The sequence below is a fragment of the Seriola aureovittata genome, chromosome 15 (assembly GCF_021018895.1).
Source record: "Seriola aureovittata isolate HTS-2021-v1 ecotype China chromosome 15, ASM2101889v1, whole genome shotgun sequence".
NCBI lineage: Eukaryota > Metazoa > Chordata > Actinopteri > Carangiformes > Carangidae > Seriola > Seriola aureovittata.
In genome coordinates this window covers 8090002-8101152 of record NC_079378.1, presented here as the reverse complement: position 1 = coordinate 8101152, position 11151 = coordinate 8090002, and the positions used below count along the sequence as shown (strand labels likewise).

The 11151-nt window shown below is 39.9% G+C and overlaps 1 protein-coding gene across 1 annotated transcript in view; it reads left to right on the top strand.

Moving 5' to 3' along the window:
• Nucleotides 1–860: 860 nt before the first annotated feature.
• Nucleotides 861–11151, top strand: part of coro6 (coronin 6) — a 35688-nt gene continuing 25397 nt past the window's right edge. The window contains exons 1-3 of the mRNA XM_056396985.1: nt 861–1070; nt 4395–4594; nt 7395–7517. Coding sequence (XP_056252960.1) covers nt 4397–4594; nt 7395–7517 — 321 coding nt within the window. The 5' untranslated portion in view covers nt 861–1070; nt 4395–4396. The remainder of the gene's footprint in view (nt 1071–4394; nt 4595–7394; nt 7518–11151) is intronic.

Here is an 11151-nt window from a genome sequence, read left to right as displayed (position 1 = left end):
CATCAGACTAACTGAGTGAACTTATTTTCCTTTAACCTAAAATTTGCATAACACACCTGTGAAACATCTAAATAAAGAGAAATGTTATATTTCTCTCCAGAGATGTACAAACTGTATCTGTACAGCTCAACTTTTATAAAAATGTTTTCTCTTCTTTTTCTTGCTGTGAATGTGACACTAAGGTGTAAGGTGCATTATCTTTATTAACCACTGACAAACATAATTAACAGAGAACACTGACTCTGTGGCTGGAATTTATGCTGAGAACCAGTGGAGGGGAAATTATATTTTACTGGAATCTTGGTTTATGCAATAAATAAAAAATAAATGAAAAGGTAATAAATAAAATCTCTCTCCAAGACAATAGTGATGTAATGCTACGGCCATTTTGTTATGAGTGTTTTGGTTGCATTGGCTATGACAGTAACTATTGTGCTGAGCTGCATGTTGGTAAAGAGAAATAAGAATAACCTTTTATAAACCTAGATGCCACAAACTCAGCTTTACTCAATCTACAGGTGATCTTTGGTCAACTTGTAAGTGCTGTTTTGTTTAGTTTTGTTAAAGCTCTGATCATCACCTTGTGCCAATACAAAAACAGAAAGAAGCTAGTTTCAGGAGTCAACGGGTGGGCACTTGAAGGCAGCATCGGAGATCAGGGGTCACCTGTGTGCGTTTATTTACCTGTTAAAGTCACAGTTCTTCTATCAGAGCCCACCAGCTGTGACACTGACCCCCGGGGACGCGCTGGCCCCCTGTAACCAGCGCGCGTCACGTTTCCCTGTACTGACAGAGCCTGTTCCAAAATAGACGGCACCCACCCTGCACCCACCCTCCTCTCTCCCTGCTCTGCCCCGGTCCTCTCCCCTCTCTCTTTCCCTGCCGAGGAGCGTAACGCAGTTGTCCAGTGCGTCCCCTCAGCAAGTCCGCACCAACTCCAGGAAGCCGGATCATCGAGGAATACCATTCACAGGAATAAAGATCAGCAGGAGGAGGAGGAGGAGGAGTGCGCTATTCAACACAAACCGTTAGAGCTGTCCAGGGAAGAGGGGTCCCCCCCAAAACCTGAGGTGAGTTGTCTTGTGGACTATCTTTCCTAATGCGTGTGTCAGTGTCGGTGCTGCAGTGGGGTGAGAGGTGCGTCAGCTTCTGTACTGCACTGCCGGAGAGGAGTGAGCGCGTCCCCACCTTTGGAAATCCTGATAGAAAAAGTCGGTACATTGTGATTACTCACGTCCCAGAGCAGGTCTTGAGTCTTACATGGCAGCTGTAGGCTACTTCAAGGATCAGTTGGACATTAGCCCTCTAACCCCCCCCCCCCCCCCCCCCCCCCCCCCCACCCCACCCCACCCCCCTGCGCCGCTGTCAGCCTGTATGTTCCCCGTGTTTATGTGTGTTTGTGCGCATCGGCTGTTTAAATTTACGGTCAGTTCATTAACGATAAAGCACCAAAGAGAGCGTTGGCTTCATTGTGGGACTATTTAGGATCCGGCAGGCGGGTGGGAGGAGCGGCCGGCCCGGGTGGGACAGTGCAGTTTGTCATGTCTATATTAGGAAAGTGGCAGTGTCATTCTTTCGCTCTGTCTCGACTCCCCAGAGCCGTGCCGTGTGCGACAGCGGAGGGTATAATCTCATTAACCTGAGGAGAATTAAAAGAGCATGTCAGAGGTTTTCTGCGTTTAATTTCATAATTTATAAATCACATATATCTGCCACCACTTTCCTGAAAGACACAAGTCTCTCTGACATTATTCCAGTCAGAGAGCCTGCTGGTTTCAACAGTGGTTTGAAAATCAACTTAGAGAGAGAAAGCGTTTCTTTTCTTTCTTTTTACTTTTCTTTTCTTTACTTGATTTAGTTTTTTTATGTTAGATTTTTGAGTTTTTTTAAAGCCCTTTCTTTAAACTTGACCATGATCAATATGTGTTCATGCTCAAATCAGATTATAAGCATGCACAATAACTAAATAGATATTTTATTTTCCATTTTGTAATTTTAAGATCAAGTTAGTTTTGATACTGGCCTTTGAGATCATCATAACAACAGGAGAGCTTCTTCTTCTTCTTCTTCTTCTTCTTTTGTGTATTAGGACTTTATCTGGACATATAAGTGGAAAAAAACACAAAATTGAACTACTGTTACTATAAACAACTCTCTGATATAGTATCAAAACAAAATAAATAGTGTAGTCTAAAAGTCTGAGACTACTTTCTTGAATGTATATATACGTATATATGATATAGTCTTCGCCCTGAAATGCCCCTCAGCTGGCCCGCCTGAAGTGGTCGCTGGAATGTAAATCTCTTGATAACGGAGAGCTTCCAGGAAAGCAGCGAGAGCCTCTGTCCTCTAATCAGTTTGGTTGAGTCATGGTTGCCACAGTCTTTAGGTCTGAGTTGTAATATATATTCTAGTGTGAAGGTCAGACATCGTCATTTAAAGCTGTGGCAGGATTGGGGTCTGGACTCGTGTTCACTTGATCACAGGCCTGATGAATTAACAAAGTTCCACTGAGCCCTGGACTCAGCTGCTGCTCTTTGTGCTTTTATTTTAAAGAGCCAGACAGTTTAAGTTCCTGATCATCCACTAAACAAGAAGAAGAACTCTGCTGCATTTATCAGACGTCTTCAGGGACGGATACAGGCCTACTTTTAGTTTTGGCCTTATGTAAGCCAGTGCATTCTGGGAATGTATGTTAGATACTGTACGTTTTTAAAATACATTCTCATAGGGATTGTATCACATGAGTGTGAATGGATGTAACTGCTGTGCAGTGTATTGCTGACTTCACCCTGGTATTGTATCTGTCATATATTAAGTGCTCTCCCTGTGTTTATGTGCTCTCTGAGTCTTAGCGTTTGTCTTTGAAGTTCGACTATCACATAGTGTTTGGTGGGACAATCAACTATTAATAACTCCACTGATGGTGGGCACTGTTATAGAATATCTCCTGTGATTTGGAGGATTATAGTCCCTCTGGCCTGGTGCCTGGGAGAGCTGCAGGACAGAAAGCTGTCAGTCAACAACCAGCCTAAAAACACAATACTGAGTTCATTCATTATTCAGAGAAAAGCAGAAGGTTATTTACAGATAACTTATTTACAGCCTTGGTTTGCTGTTCAAATGTTCAATTTTTAACAACATCAAATATTCATGACTCAATAAGCAACAAGTTGAAAAGAAGAAAGATCTCAAAGTATTTATTTTTTTATTTTTTTAAATATATAGCTAATCTGCTTTATCAGAACTGTGGTGTGGTCTGATCAGATTTGATTGACAGTGAATAAACAACCAGTTAACTGCTGGATCCTGATTGGTCCACAGAAGTTACATCACCTTTTCCCACCCACAGTTATCTCTCCTGTAAAATAACTAAAAACTGTGACCAAACCACTGGAAATAACGTGTTCATATGGATCCCATCACTCATTGTAAGTAGACTGAGAAGAAAGTTTTCAAGGCCTACTAAATATAACAATGGATATTGTGTAAAAATGCTCCATTACAAGTAAAAGTCCTGCATTCAAAAGCTTACTCAAGTAAAAGTACAAAGGTATCACAGTAAAAGTATTTGTTCTGCAGAAAAACAACCCATATAAGTGATATACAAGTATACACTATATTATTATATGCCTGTGCCAGTGCAATGAATATAAATATAAGTGAAATAGAAAACAAAAGAAGAACTTCAGTCCTTGCTATCACGACACAGAGAAAATATCTTATCTACTTTATGTGTCTTTCAATCTGAATAAAATAAATACCAAAGGTGAGTGAACTGCCTTGTGAACTTTCAAAATAAAGAGCTTCAAAGTGTCATTGAGTTACTGAATCATCTTCAACCTTGAAAACAATAACAGCAAAAACAGCACATTAATTGATACAAAGATTATTTAACAACCTGCCTCCACAATTACTTGATACTGATGACAATTACAGACTACATGCTGTAGAAGAAGATATAAAGCATAAAAGGTACAGGTTGAGAAGAGCTTCCTGGACAACATTGTTTGTTTGCTCTTTCTGTGAAATGTCTCCTTCCTCGAAGAGATGAGATCTGATTGAATTGTGTTTGCTTCAAGTTTTCTCCAGTATTTTCAAAAGAAATCACCTGGATCTCTGTCACAAAATGATTCACGTGAAGTCAAGTAAACGCGACACTTTTGGCCAAACATAAATGTACGTAACTGTCCACATAACTCTCTGCTGGTCATTTTAGTTTTAGTTGAATTTGATGAGTGATGATGCTGAAGTTTGTAGTGAATGTTAATGATGAAAGTTTTGTCTTCTTCTCTGTTTTTTTCTTTTCCCTTTCACACTTTCCCCCTAAAATTTTACCACCTCTCATCCCTTCTTCACCTTTGCATCCTCCTACCTTCCTCTACTCGCCCCAGCCATGAGTCGCAGCATTGTGCGGCAGAGTAAGTTTCGCCATGTCTTTGGCCAGACGGTCAAAGCTGAGCAGGGTTACGATGACATTCGCGTTTCCAAGGTGACGTGGGACAGCTCCTTCTGTGCCGTCAACCCAAAGTTCCTGGCAGTCATTGTTGAGTCCAGCGGCGGAGGAGCGTTCCTGGTCCTGCCCCTCTCTAAGGTCAGTAAGGTCAAAGCAAAGCTAATGACATTTCCATCAACATCAACTTAACTTTGTGTTGCCTGCTGATTAGCAACTATTAGCATGCTGATAACATAACATGCCTTCCTGTTTGGAAAGTATTTGTGTGTGTTTAAAATATTGATTGAGGATGATAGTAATTTTCAAAATGTGTTTTTATTACGTGTCAGTTGGTATGCTGAAAGAAGTTTGAGATGTCAGTCAACCCATGCTGTCAGCATGGGTTTGCAGCAGGCTGTTTTTGTCATAAAAGAGTAAGGGGAAAGAGAAAAAAGGGGAAAAAAGGGAAGCAAAGATGGCTTCCTTGCTTCTCAGCATTCATGAGCTGACATTATTGTTCAGCTCATCAAGGACACACGAGGCAATGCCATCATCTAAAAATCTGCGGGGCCACTTCGGTTTCAGATCATTGTATCTGTTTGTATTGATCGGTTCAGATTTCATGACTAAGCATTAATCTTGTAAGGAGGCTTGTCTCAGTAACTGAACGCTCTATAATGTTTAGCTATAAGTAGCTATAACAGGGTCGATGTGTGACATAATCAGCAGGCTGTAAAAGGGAGAGTGAAGAGGACTGGCAGCTCTTTACTGAGATTAAGTATTTTCTGTTACATCAGATATTTGAAAAACACTCAAAATAAATCTTATGTCTCATCCTTTGAGATTGACTTGACTAGTATGTTTTCAGTCTGTTTTCAGTCTAACAGCAGAGCACATAATATTTGCTCTTGGCCTTGGGAAGGACACCATAATTGCTGAAACAGAAATACAGCGACAGGAAAAGCAACAGGTCGAGACAGATCAGGCGCTTAAAGCTGCGATGCTTCAGTGTGGTGTTAAAGTTCATCGCGCCACATGATGATAACAACATCGCCTTAAAATAAACGATGAACACCACAAAGACAAAACTAAACATACCCATTATCATGTTATGAAATATGCAACTCCAGTCATCCTATCAAAGTAAAATAGATTAACACTACTACATATCACATTTTATGCATTTTAGAGGCTAAAATAGCAAAGTAGCTGTAAGTTTGGGTTTGATATGACATATCTGAAATCTCTATTTAACTGCTGAAGTTGCTTCAATAATACTGTGGTAAAATTCTCAGGTATTACATATTCAAAAAACTATTTTCACGGACAGTTTCACAATGTGGCAAGTTAGCTGCAGATCACAGCTCAAGGTGGAGCTCTCCAAATAACTGCTGACGCCGCTGTAATCACTCAGTGCTGCAGCAATTGAGTTGACCTGCCCAATGAGATACCTCCACTCAGCAGGTTTCATTTTGAGCCGGGATGCTAACACCAGCTGCCAATCACAGTCCAGCAGAAGTTAATTGTCTTCAGTCAGAAAGAAATACAGTAGTTTTTGAAAAATTATATAATAATAATATAATATATAATAGTTGTATCTGGAGACTGTAAATCATGTGTGTACTTCCTGTTTTAAATAACTTTAGGCCACATGAAAATTGTGAAAGTGTTATAATTGGACTACAAAGAGGGGAATGAACAACAGTTTAGAAATGTCATAAGTGTAACAAGGTGATAAACTCGCATATCAGTGGTGGTAATTAGTGACACAGAGTAATGCACAGAGTTTTTTGGAGACACTGGGAAGTGGACGTGATTATATATTGGAGTCATGGTGAACAGACATGCTATTAATACACTCTCCATCCTCCATCTCCCCCCTCCGGGTCCCCAACAGGCCACAAGAAAAACTCCCCTTTCAACGCCTCGTCGCTCAGCTATAAATACACCTCTCTTGGGGTGTGTTTTTGGTGTGTGTTCGTGTGTGTGTGCGTGGAGGGAGAGATAGCTCAGAAGTGAAATAAAGTGGAAGTGGCATCATGATTTTAGTTTGCATATTAAAAAATGTCAGGTTTTATCTGTGTCCTGGAAGTCCACCATGATACTGGGGGTTTGGGTTGTTGAAGGTTTTGACGGCCACATTTGGTCTTGTTTACACGAGAGATCCATTCAGACAGAACACTGGACATTGGTCGTCAGTTTTCACAGAGTCAGTCTAATAACACTGGCCGAACCGTCTTATTAAACTGCCCTAAATTATGAGGAAATTACTTTGCTGTGATGTGAGCAGACTCTTATAGATTCAATCCTGCCTGAACATTCACATTCGTGTCTCTTTTACAATACCTGACATGCATATTATGCTGTGTGCACTGCAATGCAGATAGGGCACAAACTCAATGCACAGAGGGCAAGAGGTGGCCTGTCAATGAGGGCCCCGACTGTGACCCGCTAACAGGACAAATCCACGGTTATTTCAACAGCATTTCAATGATTCTATTTAAACATGTAGTTTCCCGACCTGTTGTCTCACCACAAGGTGAGAATTTCAAATAGTAAACAAAATAATTTCTCCACAAGGTCCATTTGGATAAAGTCCTTAAAATACTCAAAAAGAAAAAGAAAAACTATTAGAAGATGCAGGATTACATGACAACCAAACAATCTGTATGTGTTGCAGAAGATTTGTGATCTGCTCAAAAGCTGGGAGAAGCTGCTAAATGGATTTTAGACTCAACACTAAACTTTCAGTCTTCATCTGTTTGCATCACATTTCACATTGAAATAAAGCCACGAGATGCTGTTGAAACAACAGTTACATGTAACTTTGCATGTCTAAAAACTCACTTTCTGTTTTTCACTTAGTTATGAGGAATAGATGAATATTAATGTTAAGTAATTGTATGTACAAACACGGCCCTAACTTGCTGCTGTGTGTCACTGCTGCTGTGTGCTGCAGACAGGTCGTGTGGATAAGAGCTACCCGCTGGTGATCGGCCACGCTGGACCGGTCCTCGACATTGACTGGTGCCCTCATGATGACAACATCCTGGCCAGCTGCTCGGAGGACTGTACTGCAATGGTAATGACAGTGTGTGTGTGTGTGTGTGTGTGTGTGTGTGTGTGGTGTGTGTGTGTGTATATAAAAGTATATGTGTGTGGAAGAAAAGCCCTGAGTGGGAGAGAGAAGTTGCAAATGCATGTGGAGGAGTTTGTTGTTTGGTGACTCAGATAACAGTCATAGAGTTCGTCACGGCCTGAGCTTGTCACATCCGCCCGCCAGTTTAACGAACAATAAGTCAGTCAAGGCATCACTGTGTCTACCTGTCTGACTGTCCACCCACCAGTTCCGCCTAATCTCCGTCTCTTCATCAGTCTGCTCCTCATATTTCATCCTCAACAGGTTGGAGAAAATCTGCCGTCATTTATTGTAACAGAGCTGCTAATCCTGCTGCTCTAAACTGTCCCTGTTTGTGTGATAAAAGCAGTGTCAGTGTGTGTGTGTGTGTGTGTGTGTGTGTGTGGCTCAGTGGGATTTATATATTTACAGTGTGACATCCTCCTCAGACTCTCTGTTTAATGATACTTTGTTGTGCCTAATTGAAATGTGCATTCAGCTTCCTCTCATCAGACCAGGAAACAATCCTGGAGGCTGAGTTTGCAGGATATGTAAACACAGGAAGAGAACAGTTTAAATAATCACCATCTATCTGCAGTAATGATGTTCTTCTCTACCTGTCAGTCATCAATAATCTGTTAAACTCCTGTTCACCTTACAAACTGTGGCATGACATCCATCCGTCCGTCTTGTATCCACAGTGCCTTTGTAAATGACACAGCACTTGAATATAAATTAGATGAGACATTGAGGTTTGAATTTAAATATGATGGAAAAACAACAAGAAGTGAATATTTAAGATACATGCAAACATTGTACAAAAGGTAAGGGGATTGTAAACTGTAAGCTTTGTAGTTCCATTTAAACAATATTATTGTTAGACTGAGGATAGACAACAGACGCTGTTGTAATTCTTTCAGACCTGGCTGTGATGCACTGCAGGTGTCTTTGTCTGAAACTCATGACTGAGTTCAGCCAGCAGGGGCTGCTGTGAGGCCTGTACGACAGGAGAGGAATAGAGACGGTTATAGCTCTAGAAAACCCGTCATACATTTGTGTGAGAATATCAATCATTGTGGAAATATGTATATGTTGATTATTGTTCAGAAAAAAACTGTTTATTTTATAATGTGTGAAGCTGAAAGAAGAACAAAGTATGTTAAGATTATAGCAGCTGGGATTTTTATAATCTACCTTTAATTTTGAATATTTTTAGTTTATGTTTTCCTACATCCTGCCTGTCATTGTACACAGTTAATTTTACTTAACAATTTGTCTATGCTGTTCAAAGGATGAGTTCACTCTTTATCAAGTCTGTCTTAAAACAACAGTCTGGTGTCCATATGAGCAGTGAGAGGTGTTGTGTCCTGTCTGTACTTGCCCATAAGAGATCCTTTTCTAAAGTTACAGAGCCCATGTTCTGAGCGAAAACATATTCAAAGTTTATCTAATATTAGACCTCAGCTGTCCGAGTAAGACGAATCATGTGTACATTTCCAAAGCTCCTATCTTTTTAGTACAAACATCCTTTATCCGAGCTGCAGCGGAGGAATATCAACACAAAAGATTGTAAGATTGCTTTAAGACAGATGTGCAAACAGTGAATTACAGTATTTGAGAAATCGTCAGTAGAAAATTCCCATGATAGTGATGAGTTACAATGTGAACTCCAAAAGCAGAAGAATCCAGAACTGGATTTAGTGTGTGTGTGTGTGTGTGTGTGTGTGTGTGTGTTTGTGTGTGTGTGTGTGTGGTGTGTGTGTGTGTGGGTGGGGTGGGGTGGGGTGGGGGGGTGGGGGGGGGGGGGGGGGGGGAGTGATGAGCTGCTCCACTGACACAAATAAGATCACTTGTGTCACATAACTGTGACAACTCCAAGGGTAATTTTCTGGTGATCTAGATTAAGTCTGGATCTGACTAACAATTATTTTCATTATTGATTAATTGATGATTATTTTCTCAATTAATAAATTTCTTATGTAATGGCAAAAGTGGCTCATCACAGTTTCCCAGGTGGTGAAAGAAAAACAGAAAAACCTCATTTTGGAGGAGTGGGATCAAGGAAATATTTTGAGATTTTTGTTTTAGAAAAGATCAATCTATAATGAATTGACTATCAAAACAGTTGCTGATTAGTTTTTCTGTTGACTAATTGATTAATCAACAACAGCAATGTAGATACCTTTTCTTCTTACACAATGGGAGCAAGGAAAGAAAGCTTGATGATAATGACATGTTATATAATATTTTATGTAATGATGAAATAAAGAGATGCTAAAATGTTATGATTAAATATTATATTATGGCATAATAAAATTGCATAAATCAGTAATCAGGAAATGTCAAACATTTTCAGTCTGATAATTTAAAACAATATCTCACATCACCTCGCTTTATATATATATATATATATATATATATATATATATATATGTGTGTGTGTGTGTGTTTGTGTGTGTGTGTGTGTGTGTGTGTGTGTGTGTGTGTGTGGGTGTGTGTGTGTCTACACACATCTGCAGTATGTCAAGTATGTGAGCATGTGTCAATTCTAACATTTTTCTGTTTGCGTTATGACAACATGTCTGTTGACTCAACATGTATCTGTGCATCAGCGCAGTTGTCACTGGGAACAGATTTGATCACATTTGTTCACAACAACATCGCAGGAATCTTTGTGCAAGCGAATGATTGAATCGCTGCTCTGCCCATGGCAACAGCTGCTGGGATGCTGGTTGAGTGCTGTGTGTGTGTGCGTGTGTAATGGTGTGTGTGCTTTGTTTATGTCCAGCACACAGACAGGCAGTTGCAGCTGTCAAGTCTTGGCCGGGTTGCCGCTGTGGAGCTACAGAAAGGCCATAACTGTGATGTCATTCTCTTCACTTCACAGAGACGGATCATTGTGTCATCTGAAAAGGCTCATTAGAGTGTGTTTGTGTGTGTCTGTGTGTGTGTGTGAGTGCAGGGCAACAGGAACAGAGCTGTGTGTCCTCTTGAGCTTATGTGGATCAACTAATCACCTGCTGTGCCATGAAACTGAAATGGCTAAAAAACATTGTCAGACTGTGAGAAATGTGTCTTCCAGTTTGGTTGTTTGTGTTGTTACCATAAGGAATTAACACAACACAACAAAGTGCAATTAACTCCTGATCAACTCACCTATTCCTGTCATGACATGTCGGTATTTAAAATACAGATTTTATATGAAAGTCCTGTGACATGCCACTAGTCCTGTGGTCACAGTCACAGGATCATTAAGGGCACATAATTGAAATGACATATAGAGTCTTTTTATAAGGTGATTATTTCTATGAGCCAATGTCTTTAAATTAGACCTTTTCACACAAAAAATATTTAGATATTAAAATAAAATAAAGGTAGATAAAAATATATTCCTTGCAGTGGCAGAAATAGCTTTATACAGTTTATAGAAAATATGACTAACAGTTTACTAAACACATTAAAATATAAAAAATTAATAAATAGATAAAATAAACTAATTAGAAAAATGTACGCCTACAGTTTTGGGTGTACTCTCTAAAGGTGCAATTGTGAGTTAATGTTGATCACAGTTTGAGGAGTAAACACCCTCTCCAGTATT